Source organism: Engystomops pustulosus, chromosome 6, assembly GCF_040894005.1.
Source record: "Engystomops pustulosus chromosome 6, aEngPut4.maternal, whole genome shotgun sequence".
Taxonomy (NCBI): Eukaryota; Metazoa; Chordata; class Amphibia; order Anura; family Leptodactylidae; genus Engystomops; species Engystomops pustulosus.
Window position 1 is genome coordinate 176,077,024 of NC_092416.1, and position 19,090 is coordinate 176,096,113.

Below are 19,090 nucleotides of genomic sequence, written 5' to 3' on the forward strand. Positions count from 1 at the left end.
GGTTGTTGCTTTTGATTCCTCTGAGAACCCAAGTGGTTACCTAACGTTCGCTTCTTGTTGGGTGATGTAAGGCGGCTATAAAGGCGCGATGCTGGAGAGCGCTCCCAGCCTCGTACCGCTCTACAATGAGGTCAGGCAAAGCTGTGCACACTCTAGCAGCCGCGGTTTAGCATTGGCTGATCCAGCGTGAGAAATCTCTGCACGCCATCCCTGGGTTGTCCAGGATGCAATGCTGTCATTTGAGCAATTTGCATGATAATGAGTATGGATTGGCATTTATGCAGAGCGATGCTAATGGCAGGATAAGAAAACATGCTCAGGGGGGTAGAGGGGGGATGAGGAGAGACAACTAAACAAGACTTATTACTTATAGCATCCAAACCAAAATTCTGATATGTCTGTAAGAGAACCTGTCACCAGGTTTTACCCCATTAAACTCCTGTCCTTTCTACTATTCCCTCTTTTATGTGAAATCTCACTCGTTTACCTATGTTTTTACATGTAATCAGTAAGGTTTAGCGGTTGCAGCCCTTATCTTCTATTTTATAGCACCTAGAAACAAGGTTTTGGGTCATATTTAAGATAAGAATCTCATCTTTCAAATCACATCAGGCTTATGACCTTGTGAGCTACAGAACCTGATATACAGGCAGCTATAAATATAGTTGGGAAGTAAAGTTCCCACCTATTTTTAAGCTTCCTGTTTCGCCAGTTCTGTAGCTCACGGAAACATATCCTTGATGTGATCTAAAAGATGAGATTCTTTCCTTTAGTATAACACCAGAAACATGTTTATAAGTGCTACATAACAGAAGGCAGGGGCTTCTGAATTGACACTAGCCCTGCGACCACTAAACCTGACTCATCTCATGTGGAAATGATGTGAGAAGAGTCATATTTGCCTTACTTTGGGGTAGATGTTTTATAAGTAAACGGGTGAGATTTCACATAAAAGAGGGAATTCTAGAATGCAATTCTACATTTCATCCCCTACCTGGGAGGCTGGGAGTTTAGTGGGGTAAAAACTGCTGACAGGTTCCCTTTAAAATAGGTCCATGTGACTTGGGGCTTTGTATAATACTGGATGAAGTGTTACACAGATCTAACATAATTGATCTAGATCGTGAAAGCAGAATAGAGGTCGGTGACTGGTGTCTGACATCACCGGCCTCAGGCAGAATGCAAATGAGTTCTTATTTGCATATAATACAGACCTAATGAGAGTTTGCAAATAGTGTGAGATATAAAAATGAGGAACTTGGGAGATGGAATGATGCTACATAGTGGACTGATACATTGTAGCGGATTTACTAATAGGGTCTAAGCTTAGACCAGACCAGACAGTTTTCATCACAGTGTCTGAGGTGGGGTGATAAATCTGCCCCCCCTGTATGTGGGTGTATTCAGACAGATCACATAATAGGCGTTTTTCCATGACTGAACACTATCCCAGGACCTGGATTCCCGCTATCCCAATCATACATGATGCTAGGACTCCACAGCCCTGAACCATAATCCTGCAACATTTCTGATACATTTTCCTTCCAAAAATTTCCCCTGTGTGTATGATCAGTCACTAGTTTATACATTCAGTAAATTCCCTGATTTTTTCTCTCCATCCACTCCCTTTTTTTTTTTTTGCTTTCCCCCGACTTGTTCTGGCACTTTCTTCCAAAATATACTCCGCCGTGAACTGTGACCCTACTACATGCCTTTCCACTTACAAGTGCAGTCAGGTAGAGTGCATGGGCCTCAGCTGGAGCAGGTGAACCAGGTGACACTCTGTCTCTGGGTGGGGAAACTCTTCTGTTTGCTTCATTGGGTTTCGAGAAACACCTCCCGCATTCCTTGGGGACCACAGCGGGCAAAGGCAGCAAACCTGAGATCTCTACATACTTGGATACAATTCAATATAATGCAGGGTAACAATAGAGACGAAGCTTGATGTGAAATAGAACAGGCAACTGCCTGATACTTAGAGGGGTATCCCCAATTTAACAAGTAATTTTATTGGTTGATTAATAATAATAATAATTCCTTTATTTATATAGCGCTCACAGATTACGCAGCGCTGCAAGGAGTTTTCCAAATCAGTCCCTGTCCCTAATGGGGCTCACAATCTAATCAACCTACCAGTATGTTTTGGAGTGTGGGAGGAAACCGGAGGACTCGGAGGAAACCCGCGCAAACACGGAGAGAACGTACAAACTCTTTGCAGATGTTGACCCTAGGACTTGAAACCCAGGACCCCAGCTCTACAAGGCTGTAATGCTAACCACTGAGGGTGGTGACACACATGCGTTTTTGTCCGGCTTTCCGAATTTGCGCAATTAAAAACGGCACAAAAATGGATGAAATCACCCTAAGGCATTAATGAAAAGTTTTCCAATATACTTTCTGTATCAATTTCCCGTGGTTTTCTAGATCTCTGCTTGCTGTCCTTCTATATAAAGCTTCATTGTTTACACAGGTGCACGGCTCGTTATATGACACTGCTCTGATTACTCTCTGTGATGCTAACGAGCCATGCACCTGTGTGGCCATGGACCGATTTTTGTCCACTGGAAGTAAACAAGGGAGGCTTTCTATAGAATGACAGCAAGCAGAGATGTAGAAAACCATGAGCAATTTATACAGAAAGTATATTGCAAAATTGTTCAATTTTGAATCCAAACAAACAATAGCATTAATTTGTAGAAACGGGAATACTCCGTTAATGTCGCCATATAACGTTATCAGAGTCGCAGGGGCGGAGGCTTTAATCACACATCCGTATTTGATAGCCCGTGTGACAGTGTAACAGCCTGTGAAGCTGAAGCATATAGGAGCTCTGGTAACACCCCCCAGAACCTTCTGGCTCTTAAAGGGAAGGAGGCCATGGATAACAAATATAAAAAGATTATCACAGTCACAGGGGCACATTTACTTACCCGTCCTGCGTGATCCCTGAAAGTGCATTGTCCAACCGGAATGCCGTGTGCCGAGATTCACTAAGATCATGTGCCCGATATCCTGCATGTGTCGCTTCCCCGCTCAGGTCCGCCGGAGTTCATCATCTTCTTCCCGGTGCATGTAAGTGCATTGTCCTGTGACACAAATTGAATGTTAAATCCCGAGCTAAGTCCGAATCAGTAGGATCGTCCGACAGCACGCTCCCCCCAGGATTTCTGTCGCAGTGCAGCATCGCTACAATCCGATCGGTCCCACGGTGTGTTGAGGAGAGGTGATTTACGGGTAAAATGCGATGTTAATACATATGTTAACAAAACTTGAATGTAAACACATTGTTAACACTTGTGTTAACGTCGCGTTTAAAATCCGTTTTGTAAATTGAAATGTTACCAGTAATGAAATTAGGTAAATCTCCTCTCCTCAGCTGTTGTAATACGTTTCAAAACTCTTCCCCTGTAATTGTCATCATAAACAGGACTTTTTGTGGATGCAGGACCGTCAATTACAATGAAGGTGATGTTCTGAGAAAGAGAGATCTGGACTTCAGTGTTGAAATCTCCGCCTCCTTGACTTTATACAGCCAATTTACGCCTCACTTCAAAGTTGATTTTCTGGATGATGCCACCACACTGGGTCATGAAAGAAACATTGGGGCTCATTTACTTACCCGGTCCAGTCGCGATCCCGCGGCGCATTCTCCGACGAGGATTCGGGACTGCCGGGATTCACTAAGGTCCGTGTGCCCTGCGCCGAGGTCCGCTGGAGTTCACCTTCTTCTTCCCGGTGTATGTGAGTGCTGATCTTGCGTCACAAATTCTTTTTTAAATTCCGTGTTTTTTTCCGAATCCATCGGATTGTCCGACGGCCACACCCCCGATTTCTGTCGCAAGAAATCCGGCGGTGATGCGCCAAAATCCCGGGGCAATTTGGCGCAAATTGGAAATCCTCGGGAAACCTAACGAAAGTGCGTGATTCGGACCCTTAGTAAATGAGCCCCATTATCTGGAAGGTGTTCAGCTGCTAGACAACTGAACTGTCTGCTGACAGGTTCCCTTTTAGGCTGATGCCTCCTGACTTTAAGACTGGGCAAAGAAAAAGTTGTTCCTGGGCCACCAGTCTATAACATTGGGGCAGATTTACTTACCCGGTCCATTCGCGATCCAGCGGCGCGTTCTCTGCGGTGGATTCGGGTCTTCCGGCGATTCACTAAGGTAGTTCCTCCGACGTCCACCAGGTGTCGCTGCTGCACTGAAGAGCATCAGAACGACTGAAGTTCACCAAGCTGGGCCGGGTGAAGGTAAGCGCGAGTCCCGCGACACTTTTTTTTTAAAATGCGGCAGTTTTTCCGAATCCGTCGGGTTTTCGTTCGGCCACGCCCCCCGATTTCCGTAGCGTGCATGCCGGCGCCGATGCGCCAAAATCCGATCGCGTGCGCCAAAATCCCGCGGCAATACAGGGAAAATCGTCGCAAATCGGAAATATTCGGGTAACGCGTTGGGAAAACGCGAATCGGGCCCTTAGTAAATGACCCCCATTGTCTTTACTATGCATACCTTTGCATAAGATCTGAGCAGTAGGCGCTGTAGGACGTCTTGTTCCTGGAGGAAGGTTTACTAAATATTTAATAGTTGTTTTTTTTTGTTGAAAAATTTTTCCAAATCATAGACTTTTAACATCTAGTTACGCAGAAATTTGTGCACAGATAGAGGATTTTTCGCGCCCTGCCAAATATTATCATCATGTTGGCCAGATTTTGGGTGAACACGATGACTAAAATGTGTGCCAAACACAAACTGGCATAGAAAAATGAAAAGTGGCACATGGTACAGGAGTCTCTTCATAAATGAGGCTAACGGCTCCGGCAGAGCGCGGTCTTAATATATGCCCCCCGCTGTTTGATGGGAATCGCCCTTAATAATACATTTAAAGGAAATATACCACCAAAACCCATCATAATAGACCATCATCCGTGGCCTCCTTCCTTCTAAAATCAGCTTTTATAATTATGCTAATAAACCAGAAGGGACCTGGTGGAGTGTTACCAGAGCCCCTCCGTGCTGCAACTCTACAGGCTGTTATAATGTCGCCCCCTACCCCTGCTCTCCCAGCACTACCCCCCCTCCCTCTGTCTGCTGTAATCTCAAACAGTGGACTGCACAGCGTAACAGCGTGTGAAGCTAAAACACGGAGAGGCTCCGGTAACGTCCTTAGAACCTTTCCGGCTCATTAGCATAATTTCATGTTTATTTAGAAGGGAGGAGGCCATGGATAAGACAGGACTCAAAGAATCGGTAGTTCCACACGAGTCAAGAGTTACTCATTTCAGTGCTATTTTAACCCTTTCATCGCCAAAGAAGTATCTCATATGTCCTCACAAGGTGGCCTCTCAGTGGCCAAGCATGTGGATACAGGTAGGTGGCTATGGCGAAGATATGACATAGATATGATTTAGGGAAACATGAGGTAAGAAATTATGAGGTAGATATAAAGTAGGGATATGTGAGGTAAGTAGTTATGAGGTAGATATGAGGCAGGTAGATGTGAGAAAAGTAGTTATGAGGTAGATATGAGGCAGGTAGATGTGAGAAAAGTAGTTATGAGGTAGATATGAGGCAGGTAGATGTGAGAAAAGTAGTTATGAGGTAGATGTGATGTGGGGATAAATAGATGTGACACAGGACATACATGACGATGCAGTCACAGTTCGGCCATACTCCATGTCCTGCTCCTCACTACCTCCGGCAGAGCTACTGATTGGCCGGGAGGAGTCATGTGACATGTCATGTGACACCACAGAATCTTTGGGTACACAACTCATGAGGTGCTCCTGTGGTTTTCATAGTAACTTGTGTGTGTGTGTATTATGTCTGTATATAGAGAGATACTCACCATATATATACTCCACACACAGACAGTATATATGTATATATATTTACACACACACAGATGCACCATACATGTTACATTCCACACATTCAGATGATACACATATACACTCCATAAGGTACTTACATCTTACATATACTATATATATATATACCACACACATGCGTATACATTACCTCATACATACACCATATTAGATACCATATAAACACTATACAGTATATAAATATATCCACCATTTACACCCTGAAGCGGGTGGTTAGGATTCTTTTGTCTCTAGGTGGCGCCACTGGATCTATGTATGATCTGTATGTTACAATAGAATCCGGGTGAAGGAGACGTATAGATATATACATTACACGTCTGAGATCTGTAATTTCTGGCTTTTTTTTTTTTTTTTTAATTGTCATCCTGGTAAAGAAGGAATAGACTATTCGGTACAGTACACATAAGTGATGCTTTAGTGATTGTGGTACTACATGTCCCAGCACGATAGGAGCTGTTATCCTATGGTACTTGTATTAGTGTATGTACTGTATGTGTAGATACATAGTCTAGAAATCTGTGACACGTGATGTAGAACGCTTGTATTAAAGTGAATGGGACCCAGCTGCAATACCAGACACAGCCTCTATGCAAAAGTGGCGCTATTTTTTGGAAGAAAACCTCCATATTTTTCTAATCTCACAATACCAAATCATTGAGCTAAATACAGTCAGTCCCTCGGGTTACGTACAAGATAGGGTTTGTAGGTTTGTTCTTAAGTTGAATTTGTATGCAAGTCAGAACCGTATACTTTATAAGTGTAACCCCAGTCAAATTTTTTTGGTCTCTGTGACAACTGGATTTTAAAAATGTTGGATTGTCATAAGAACCGGGATTAACAATAAAGCTTCATTGCTTAATTCATTGTAGTCTTAGACTAGAGTACAGTAAGTTACCAACATCCAGAGGTCTGTTTGTAACTAGGGGTCGCCTGTAAGTCGGGTGTTCTTAAGAAGGGGACTGCCTCTATATTCATTTAGCGATGTCTATTTACTCAGTATATAAGTGTATTTTCTCCAGGGGTTAACAAAAAATGTCTGCTTTCTTCCAAAAATTAGCCGTGGTTGGTGCCGGTATTGCACCTCCGCCTTATAGAAATAAATGGCGCTCAGTTTTTATACCAGGCACTACCTGTGGTCCGGTGTGGAGCCATTTGTGGAAGAAAACAGCCATGTTTTTAACTTCTGGACAATCCCTTTAAGGGCAGTGACCCCCCCCCCCCCATTAAACTATATGTAACAAAATTACAAGATTCCATTTTTAGTACCTTGTTTTATATTTATTGCAAAAAAACAACAATATTACACAACAGGATAAGTTCACAAAGACAGAAAAACAACAAAAAAAAAACAAAAAAAAAATTGTACATAAAATAAACAAAATGATCCACGGACTTGGGAAAGTCGGCTTTGTATGCAGTATTTAACTTAAAGGGAATGTTACGGCCTACGCTTTGTAACGAGGGCGTCCATTGTGGAGTGCTCTATGTGGACAACTGTACCTTTAATAAAAAAAAAAAAAAAAATAGGCATCTCAAATTTTTTTAAGCAAACGTTAAACTATTTGCCAAAGTCAAACTGCATTTTTATGTCACATGTGACTTTTTTTTTTTTGTCAAAATTGTATCAAATCTCTAGAAGATGAGAAATCAAGCAATTTACAATGTACAATGTTTTATTTTTTTCAACTTGACATTCCAAAAAAATTCAGAAAAGTAGAAAATTTTTCATGGAAATATAATATAACTCCCTGTAATAGTTCTGTTTTTATTTGAAAAAAAAAGTAAATTCGAGCATCTCTTTCTCATAGATTCACAATTAGACTCAAATGTGGAATTTAAGGAAATACAAGAAGAAGGCGAGAGAAAAAAAAAAAAAAAAAAAAAAAACACATTAAACACCCATAATTTAACAAAAAAGCGCTCTAAAAAAAAAAAAAAAAGGCAAAAAGAAAAAAAAAATTATTAAAAATCAGCAGCATGCTAATATATATCTGTTTTGTACAAAAGCCTTTTTTGTTAAAGTTCGGGAGTTTTTTTTTTTTTTACAGTTTTGTTATCAAATATTATTTTTATTTATAAAATAAATAATTTAAGAGCGTCACAAGAAAAAAAAAAATTAAATCTTCAATTCTATCGCTTTAGCTGCTGGAGATAGTAAGAAATTGTCAAGGGCACTTGTATATAGCTGGATGGAAGGGTTTTTATTATTAGGCAACGTGTGAATTAAAATTTTCGGGCACAATTTTTTTTTTTTTTTTCATTGGCACTTGGGTATATACGTGGAAATACATTTCCTACTCGAATAAATTCCCCCTTTACAATCCAACTGTCTGGATGAAAAAAAAAATTCTCACTGCTCAATATTTAAAAAACCCAAAATGCAAGATAGTTTATTTTTTTTTGGAAATGTTTTTTTTTTTTTACAAAAATATTTCCATTTGAATGAAAAATTCAAACGGATGTAAAAACTACTTTGAGCAGTTACCGGAAAAAAAAAACAAACACTTTATTTTCTTCTTACAATGTAAATTTTTTTTTTCTTCTTCTAAAATATAAAATGTATAAACCCCCATATAAAGGCAATAGAACATACACAGTACATACTAAAAAAATAGATCAGATAGAGACTAGTCCTCACAGAGGATGTACAGTTACAAAGTCTCTTTAAGAATCAAGTTGCTGGGTCTTGGTTTTTTTTTTTTTCTTCTTCTTAAAGTATCTTCTCTTGTTTCATCTGAGTAGACAGAGGTGGCAAGAGAGAGTCCCGTTTGGAGGTGTTGCGTGCGTTCTCGCTGGCTGCCAGCAGAGGGCGTCGCGCCTCGCACATGTATGAAGAGGGCACTACATGACTTGTGCTATAGAGAGTCAATTGTCTATAGAGAGTCAATGGCCTATAGGGGTTTCTCTATGGCCGGGTGAGCTGTGTGTAGACTGGCTGCTCCCAATGCTGCGGGCTATGTGTCTGGGGGATGGATGGGACCCCCGTTGTGTCTGCGATTGGAGTGTACATGGGGCGCTGGCTGGGGTTCATGTAGGTGAAGGTAGAGTAGAGGTTGGAGCTCTGGCTGGTGGCATGGCTGTAGTAGGTGTTGGAGCCTTGGTGCTCGGTATAGTCATACTGTGCACGTGTAATGGTCGGGTAGGATGAGCCGTAATGGTTGAGGTTGAAGGAGCTGTAGTTGAGCTGCTGCGGGGAGTGTTGCTGCTGCTGGTCGCTGTAATGACTTGGACTAAGCTGCTCGGTCTTGATGTGTGTCCTCTGCTGGGACTGGCTCTGCTCGCTGTTCAGGGTGGACAATGTGTGTGGCTGCTGGGACGGCTGAGGCGGCTGTGGCTGTTGCTTAGACATCCATGTGTGCCCGGACCCGGTGGTGGCACTGTTTGCATTGGCGATGCCGTAACTGCCGGTATAATTCACCTGTGTGGAGGCGACTCCGGGGTGGCCGTTGGGTGGAAGATATTGATCGAATTCATTGACATCAAAGGCCTCAATATTGGAGATCACCTCGCTACTCAGCTCTCCAATGTCCACATCACGGAAATCAATATGAGGGGGCTGACGACCGCTCTCTTGTAGGGTGCGACCTTCACGTTTCAGGTCAGGTTTTCCGGGCTGGACATCTGTTTTAGGGGTTGTCGGTGGAGTCGGTGGCCCCTGTGACTGGCCTGCAGAACAAAATAACCAAAATGTTATAAATTGCAGAATTCTTCCATCGCTCAGCCCTCGTTCCTGTCATTCCTAGCATCTATGTACACGTGCATCCTGAGATAAGCTGAAGGGTCAAACAAAGTAGGAGTATGCTGCTGCGTATCTTATATCTCAGCTCCTCAAAGCCCACATGAGTCTCCTCCAAGCAGGTGCTATATAACTGCAGTGATAACGCCGCTAATCATTAACTTTCAGATTTGTACAGTAAATTTTAACTGAACAGATGCCGGGGCAGAAGGTGTGGTGATATCTACCATGATACATCTAGCAGTTTGGATCTTGGGTTCAAGAGTAGCAGCCACCAGTGCCGCCTGATGGACTTGGAACAGCGAAGTGCCACATTGTAACACTGGCAATCCCTATTGTATGCATTATAATCAGGTGAGCACACAACATAACCAGCGGATACACTCATTCCCTAACATGAAACAATTCTATATAAGACAAATCTAATAAAAAATTTCCAGTCTCCTTACCTGAGTGTTCCCCCGGTGAGTGCACCTCACTCATACTGGAGGCAGAATGTGGGGAATCCGCCTGAAGAGCCTTGAAGATGGCATTGGGTGAGATATGGGTCTGCTCAGAACCGTCCTCTGGATCAGCCTGCCCGTTCTTCACTGACTTTCTGCGGCGTGGCTGGTACTTGTAGTCTGGATGATCTTTTTTGTGCTGGATTCTAAGTCTCTCGGCTTCTTCCACAAAAGGTCTCTTCTCGTTCTCATTCAGCAGCCTGCAATGTGCCAAGAGAAGGATCTATAAGACTTGAGAGAATCCAGACCAGACCCAGACTATAACTAGACTACATCAGGAAACTGAATACAATTTAAGTTCTAATTTATTATATCACACAATATTGTATCATATTTGTGTCACTCTCTATTACAGTTATACTAAAACAAAGCGGATTATACTACATGTAACAATTTCAGATGGAATCACAATTAAAGGCAATGTCTGTTCACATAAATGCAGGAGTAATTTCATTGAGTAGTACAAGATTAGACCTAATGCGATAGATCTGAGCAGATAATCGAATCCCCGATCACATTGCTACATAATCCAGCAATTCAGAAGCAAGAAACCAATCAATAACCATCCAAGGGTATGAACCTCTCTCTCATGAATTTCTGCAGCACAGGAAGCCCTTCCAGCCATCAGATAAAGGTGGAATCAATCCTTTGAAGTGGTTGGAGTCATTCCTTCAGTGCCAGCATGTAAAAACCTCAGGCTACATAACCTATCCACCTGAGCCCTCTAGGGGCAAGAAGTGATCAACTGCCCCAGCAGGGGGTTTATGCAACTAGTAAGTGATACACAGTAATTACAATGTACAGTAATGGATGAGGATGATCCTTGATTGTGGGCAATGCAGGAGGAAAGCGCAAAATCCTCTGCAACCAGAGGAGAAAAACCACTCATATATATTATATCCATTGCATGGCACAAAAAGACCGGGCAATGTGCAACAATGTAGTCACAGTCCTAATACATCAAATGTATCCATACAAAAGCCACATACAATATATCTTAATACAAAAGCTGCATCATATTAAGCACAGCAAATAAACCCATAAATGAATTAATACCAACAAGGGAGCATGAGTGAGTAAAGTATACTGGCACCAGGCACTTACCTCCAGAGTTTGCCCAGGGTCTTGCTGAGTTCTGCATTGTGCAGATGTGGGTATTGATCAGCAAGCTTCCTCCTTGCAGCCTGTGCCCACACCATGAAGGCATTCATGGGCCTCTTGACATGGGGTTTATTTTTACTGGATCCATTCACCCTGACTGGCATGGGCACCAGGGTCCAGTCATATCCCTTCAGCACCTGGCTGACAGCTTCTCTGATACAGACTGGGAACTTTTCATCCTCTGTCTCCTTCTTCATGTCAGGATCCCCTTTAGGGAATGTGTTCTCTTGGGGTCTCGTGTTCTCAGTGTCTGAGCCTGAGCCAGAGGGGCAGGGGGAGCCAGCAGAGTCCTCAGACATGGAAGGGCTGGGGGCCCCTGACATGCACTTGTCTTGCTCTTCTGTCATCTTCATGAAGGGATCCAAGAGATTCATGCGCAAAACTGGGCAGAAGGTGATAGCAAGAATAAAAAAAAGAGGGTCACCTAGAGGCAGAGGAGGCTGCAGCTCACTCCTCTCTAATGCTGGACTCTGGATCTGCAAAGTCTCTTGCAAAGTAAATCATGAACCATATGGGAGAGGAGAGATTTCCCGGCTCCTGGTGCCACAAAAGATTCCCAGCTCAGCTCAGGAGCCCAGATGCCAAGTCAACTTGCAATTCTGCTCTGTAGGAGAGAGGGAGTCTGCAATAAATAGAGGCACTTCACTTCCCTGCAGCCAATCCCAGGACTGCAATGGGAGGAGGCTGGAGGCTGCGAGCGCTGGGGGCTGAGACTTCTCCTCTTCTAGAACACAAGGAAAAAAAAAATCAGACAAGACTCAGAGCAGGCAAGCTGAGAAGTTGTGCTGAGCCCTGGTCTATGTATCTGCAGCTGAAAGCAGATTAGGTGGACTGAGCTCCATGATATCTTGCTGCATCAGATTCAAAATGTAGAAAAGTTGTACTGTGCCCCCCCATGCAACCTAGCTGTACATGCAAGCAAGTTGTACTGTGCACCTACCTATATATCTGTAGCAGAAGTCTGAAAAGTTGTACTGTGCACATACCTATATATCTGCAGCAGAAGGCTGAGAAGTTGTACTGTGCACATACCTATATATCTGCAGCAGAAGGCTGAAAAGTTGTACTGTGCACCTACCTATATAGCTGCAGCAGAAGGCTGAGAAGTTTTACTGTGCACATACCTATATATCTGTAGCAGAAGGCTGAGAAGTTTTACTGTGCACCTACCTATATATCTGCAGCAGAAGGCTGAAAAGTTGTACTGTCCACCTACCTATATAGCTGCAGCAGAAATCAGAGAGATTGTATTGTGCTCCATACTATATATATGCAGCTAAAAAGTAGAGAAGTACTGTGCTCCATAATATATATATATCTGCAGCAGGAAGCAGAGAGGTTGTACTGTGCCCGTTCTATCGACCTGCAGCTGAAAGTGCAGAAGTTGTACTGTGCCCCCTGCAACTTAGCTGCAGCAGAAAGCTATCTACCTGCGATGTAATACATAAGTATGTACTCATGTCCTGTGCTGTGGGATGTTCAGCTACTGGGACGTTTTCTGAGTTGTTTCTAAGCTGGGGACTGCCCTGCACTCTGTGCTATCTAGCTGTAGCAGAAGTTGTACTGTGCCCTGTGTTATCTGTGCGCAAGCTGTGGCTCTATGTACAGATCACACCTCTTTTGCAGGCAAGGATGAGCTGCTAGAGTCCTATATCTGTCTTATATCTATCCATCTTTATGTCTGTATCATATCTATCTTTTTTATTTATTTCTCTGTCTCATATCTATCTATTTATCTATATATCTATCTCATATCTATCTATCTCATATCTATCTATCTATCTATCTATCTCATATCTATCTATCTATCTATCTATCTATCTATCTATCTATCTATCTATCTATCTATCTATCCCAAAGCTATCGTATCTATCTATTTCATATCTATCTTCCATCTTGTCTCGTTTGCATAGGCATAGTGCAACACATACACTGCTGAATGCGGGGATTCCTCCTGAATATTGTATATGCAGTATATTAATTTTATATACATTTTAACTTTTTAACCAAATTCTATCATCTATACATAAGAATATATATGTATAGTACTGCTATATTATTGAGCAGGGTTAATGCCTTACTTAGCAGCCCTTTACAGTTACACTGTTGTAATTCCATCATATGCACAGAGGGGGCAGCAAAGCCTCAGAAAACTACTCATCATCATCTTCATCAGTGTTTCTCCCCTGGGTAGTCTTGGGGGAGGTGAAGCTTTACATACAGCAGCAGTAATAATAAGCGTTGGATGGTAACCATACAGGGAATAAGTAGCCATGTGTGACCACTGACGGCTGGTGATTACACCTATCTCTAGCAAATAATCAGACCACCACCAGATTATCAGGGGTCCTCTATATACTGGGATCAGAGCAGCACCCAGATCTACACAGTGGGATCAGTCATGCGCGACGTGATATAATTTATACTGGGGCTCTATATTAGACTGAAATATGATGGATGGATAGGCAGACATAAGGTAGATGATATATAATATATATACACACACACACATATATATGTGTATATATATATATATATATATATATCTTATGTACTGTAGCTGAGCAAGTAATAACCTCACTATATAGCAGATACACCTGGTCATGTATGCGATAGATAATAGATAGAAAAATAGATGTGCAATGTCTATTTATAGGAGATAAATAGATAGATGGATATATAGATAGATACGAGGTACATAGATATGAGATATATATGAGATAGATAGATAGATATGATATATATATATATATATATATATATATATATATATATATATATATATATATATATGATAGATAGATGGATAGATATGAGATAGATAGATATGTAGATGCATATAAATAAAATAGGGTATATATATGTATATATATAAAGATAGACAGACAGATATATGATATAATATAGATAAATAAATATGCTGATATGCGATGGGATGTAAAATGTAGATGTAAAACAGATAGGTATGATATATATATATATGTATATTTATAAATAAACATAGGTAGACAGACAAACAAGCCGATATAAAATGATAGGAGATAGATGTAAAATAGATTTGTATATTTCTTGATGGATACTGTAGGCAGATACAGAGATAGACAGACAAATAGCTGGATAAAAGTAATCACTGTACAACCAGAGCATAAACGAAAACATAGGACTAAGATTGAAATTAAGATTAAAGATGGAAAATTTGGACGGAGAAAAATACTTTAAAAATATAGCAGAAAAAGAAAGATTAGAGAAAAGATGTTTTTCTCCGGATCTGTGTAATAAGAGGAGCTTCCCTCTGTGCGATCCACTCCTGGAGGAGCCTGAGGATAGTCTGTGCTGTATACCCCATGTGCAGCAGATACACACACTGCACCCCCAGCCAGGCAGGGAGGGCTACCCCCTACCTACACATCATCATACATACTACATACTCATCGAGAACTAATAAACTAACAGTAATTTAATATATATATCCAGTATTATTTGTACATTACTTTCTACCAGCATCACAAACACAAAGCAAAATAACTATATACTGTTAAAAAGTTTAGAATTTTCTAAAAGAAACTTAAAATCTCACAAGACAAATCCCAGGGTGAATCAATTTACATAAATCCGATTCTATAATGATAAACAGTATTACATTATAGTATGTTACATTATGTCATATTGTAGTGTATTATATTATATCACATTCTATGATATATATTATATTAACTTCTAATATATTCATTTGGATTAGTTTACTGCATTATATTGCATGTTATTATTTTGAAAGTCCTGGATACACCTTAGGATCGTAACGAATACACAGAGCTGCAGATCCTAGCACACTGTACCGAAGCTGCAGCTGCTCGTAGACTTTACACCTACGGGGATCAGCACAGTCGCGTGTGTAGATTATAAAATACATACAAATAATTTAGAGGGTTATCATAGATATGTGTAATAAACGAAGAAAGAAGAATACGAATTGAATCAAATAAACTGCAAGGAGGAGAAACGAATGTAATCGGTGACAAATGTAGCAGAGCTGAGTTGATCGCTTGCCTCTTCCTCCTCTCCTCCCTGTAGTATTTGATATCCATGACATTTGTAACTGTACATAAAACCCAGCAAAGCTCCAAAGACCAGGTGAGCTCTGCTACATCTGTGTAGTCTGAGATTTTTTTTTTTTTTTTTCGATTGGTAAGTTGTCAATTCGTGCAAAGTCAGGAGGGGGGACTACAACCTTCAGCATGCAGATGTATATCAAGACAAGATAGCCTTTATTGTTGGCAGCAGTAATACTGTACATACACTGGAAGTGAACCCACTACCTGTCCCCTCTCCCTGTTTTTTTTTGCAGATGACTTAAATGCAAATATTAGTTTAGCGCTAAATTCCCACGAGGCGACTGAGAACAGTGCGTCAGTCAGTGCAAGAGCCGGAGATCAAGCTACTGTTCACATTGAAAACTTCACGCAGCAAAGACGCAGCGACGGCAGTGCAACAATCGCCTGTGCGCTCCAGTCACACAATGCCGCATCACACCGCAGGCGAAGGAGAGTGAGCAGAGGCTTGGGCAGTGGATGCGGTTTTTTCCAGGTGTGTTTTGTAAATAGAAACTTGTGTCCTGTGATCAAAGACCATTACAGACCAGTCCCACCAGTGACATCACCCACCCTGGACTGGTGACCCCAGGGTACCGACCATTATTTACACAGAGGGAGGACACAAAGCATCTTATTACCATCATTACTAACATATACTGAATGTTATTATATTTTACTAGATATTATGAATATTATATAATTAATTCTTTATGCCTAATCTATTTATGTATTTATCTATCTATCTATCTATCTATCTATCTCATATCTATCTATCTCCTATCTATCTATCTATCTATCTATCTCATATCTATCTATCTATCTCATATCTATCTATCTATCTATCTATCTCATATCTATCTATCTATCTATCTCATATCTATCTATCTATCTATCTCATATCTATCTATCTCCTATCTATCTATCTATCTATCTATCTATCTATCTCATATCTATCTATCTATCTATCTATCTATCTCATATCTATCTATCTATCTCATATCTATCTATCTATCTATCTATCTATCTATCTCATATCTATCTATCTATCTCATATCTATCTATCTCCTATCTATCTCATATCTATCTATCTATCTCATATCTATCTATCTCCTATCTATCTCATATCTATCTATCTATCTATCTATCTATCTATCTATCTATCTATCTATCTATCTATCTATCTATCTATCTATCTCCTATCTATCTATCTATCTCTCTATCTCATATCTATCTATCCATCTATATCTATCTATCTATCTATCTATCTATCTATCTATCTATCTATCTATCTATCTATCTATCTGTCTGTCATCTACTAGTTATCTATCTATTTTTCTACAAGTTGCTGGTGCTTTTTTTGTACATATTTTTTTTATCTATTTAATTTGTTTTTCTCTCTTCTTTCCGTCCTTCCTTCCGTCCTTCCCATCTCTCTTTCTAAATCTATACATTCAATCTATCTTTGTTTTTCCATATATGCTGTAATTTCAAGTAAAGCAGCATTGTGTAAGGCTAAGTTCATACTACCTTTCAAACCTCTATTCCTTACGTCAGTTTAAAAATAGTAAGAAACGTATCAATTTAAAATCCTATTGAAATTAATGTACATTTTATATCATCCGTTATGTTCCGTTTAGGCAGGGATCCATTATCCATGAGTTTTTTGGATGGAAAAAATGTCTTTTTCTCTGTTTGAAACAAACGGATACCTGTCTAAACGAAACATTACGGATGACATCAAATTTTTTCAGTGGAGGTAAGTAACGGAGGTTTGAATGGTAGTGTGAACTTAGCCTAAGACATAAGATATGTGCCAGCAGATAAAGACCCAAATTCTGCAGATTATTAAAAGAAATACCCCTTGTCTATCAGAAATGTAAAAGCTGCAGCAAATCAATGGTTAAACAGTGACATATCCGACAGCCATGATGGCTCAGCAGTTGTAACTATCTCACTCTATGGGGGTCATTTATCTTATTTCCCCCTTCTCTGAGCTCTTTTTGCAACTTTTGTGAGACTACTTTTTGCCCCTCATTTGTCTTTGTACTTTTGGCTCTTTGTCAAATGCAAGTTTTTGGGGTTTTTTTTCGCCAAAAAGGCGCAATTTTGTTGTGAAAATCACACCATTGGTCAGGACTGGTGTGTCATTGCCCAATTATTTGCGCCCACATAGGCACAAATCAATGTTAAATAAGCAGCAAACTTCTGGAAGCAGGAAAAATACAAAGACAAATTAGGTGCAAACCAGGAAACTGCTAATATCTATTTTTATTATTTTTTTTTTAATCTAATATCTATTATTTTATTTATCTGATATTTAAAGGGGTCATATATCTTTTCTTCCTTCCATGGGATTTTGTTGTGCCATTCAGTGAGACTTTTTATGCCCCTGATTTGTCTTTGCTGGAAAAAGGTGCAAAAAAACTTTGCAAATACCCCAAAAGTTGATCTATCTATCCATCTCCTTTCTATCTTTCTATCTATCTATCTATCTATCTATCTATCTATCTATCTATCTATCTATCTATCTCATATCTATCTATCTATCTATCTATCTCATATCTATCTATCTATCTATCTATCTATCTATCTATCTATCTATCTCATATCTATCTATCTCATATCTATCTCCTATCTATCTATCTATCTATCTATCTATCTATCTATCTCATATCTATCTATCTATCTATTTCTATCATTATATACTGTGATAAATTTAACTATTTATAGGGAAGCATGGTGGCTCAGTGGTCAGCACTACAGCCTTGCAGCGCTGGGGTCCTGGGTTCAAGTCCCAGGGTCAATATCTGCAAAGAATTTGTATGTTCTCTCCATGCTTGCATTGGTTTCCTCAGGATCCTCCGATTTCCTCCCACACTCCAAATCATACTGGTAGGTTGATTAGATTGTGAGCCCCATTGGGGGCAGGGACTGATTTGGCAAACTCTGTGTGCGCTATATAAATATAGAAATGTATTATTATTATTATTCTTGGTTAAACAATACAAAACAAATGATGTACTGAATCCTTCCATGCCCTATAAACCAGAAAACTGGTATAGAGGTTCTGAAATAGTCACAGTTCCTGACGCTTTGCCGCCACTGCCCCACATAGCGGTTTATACGTAAAAAACTTGTGTAGTGAAATATTCCATGATCTCCGGGTTCTCCCCCCACGTCCTCTCTCCCTGGCAGGGATCAGCAGAGGTGTAACACTACTTGGCACCTGCACGACTATTGTTCTTTGTCACTAGTAGCTTCTAATATTATCCCAAAAACACCCCCCTCCAAAAAAAAAAAAAAAAATTAAAGGAATAAAAAATAGCAAGTAGCCGGCAGAGAAAAAGTAACAGAAGGAACGTGGAGAATTATTTCCAGCACATTCCTGCATTGTCCTTGTGAACTGTCCAGATCTGTGTGGAACTTATCTCGCCTTCACCTATTAACATATTAACTTTCCCTCAGCGCTAAATGATTTATTATCGCCCCCTATTGATAACGCTCAGCCCTCGCCAGACTCTGTTACAAGCGAAACTCACCCAAAAGGACAACAGGATGGCAACAAACTCCTCTCTGCTATATCCCAATGCCGGGCAATGTAGATACAATGTTGCAGTTTGAATGTTTCAATTTTAACTGGAATTTATCCGGAAAAAACTGCAATCTAGGAATAAATGGTAAAACCTAATGTTACTATGTGATTAGGTATTTCAGG

The 19,090-nt window shown here is 40.4% G+C and overlaps 1 protein-coding gene and 1 long non-coding RNA gene across 2 annotated transcripts in view; one reads left to right on the forward strand and one right to left on the reverse strand.

The window, feature by feature from the left end:
* The window catches only part of LOC140065079 (uncharacterized), a 44,789-nt gene that overhangs the window by 23,087 nt on the left and 2,612 nt on the right, over positions 1-19,090 (forward strand). The window contains exon 2 of the long non-coding RNA XR_011847859.1: positions 15,630-15,868. This is a non-coding gene — a long non-coding RNA (uncharacterized lncRNA). The remainder of the gene's footprint in view (positions 1-15,629; positions 15,869-19,090) is intronic.
* Positions 8,075-11,901, reverse strand: SOX9 (SRY-box transcription factor 9). Its single transcript, XM_072112561.1, has 3 exons — positions 11,228-11,901; positions 10,070-10,323; positions 8,075-9,550 (listed from the first exon to the last, which is right to left on the reverse strand). The coding sequence occupies exons 1-3, from the start codon at positions 11,656-11,658 to the stop codon at positions 8,790-8,792; spliced, it is 1,446 nt and encodes a 481-aa protein (XP_071968662.1). The 5' UTR covers positions 11,659-11,901; the 3' UTR covers positions 8,075-8,789.

What these genes read in the sequence shown, in the direction of transcription:
- SOX9 (XM_072112561.1), bottom strand. Translation starts at nt 11,658, where the DNA reads ATGAATCTCTTGGATCCCTTCATGAAGATGACAGAAGAGCAAGACAAG. An exon ending in ACCCTGGGCAAACTCTGGAG is followed by an intron (nt 10,324 to 11,227) that starts GTAAGTGCCTGG and finishes GGCACATTGCAG; the next exon opens with GCTGCTGAATGAGAACGAGA. An exon ending in CTCACCGGGGGAACACTCAG is followed by an intron (nt 9,551 to 10,069) that starts GTAAGGAGACTG and finishes TTTGTTCTGCAG; the next exon opens with GCCAGTCACAGGGGCCACCG.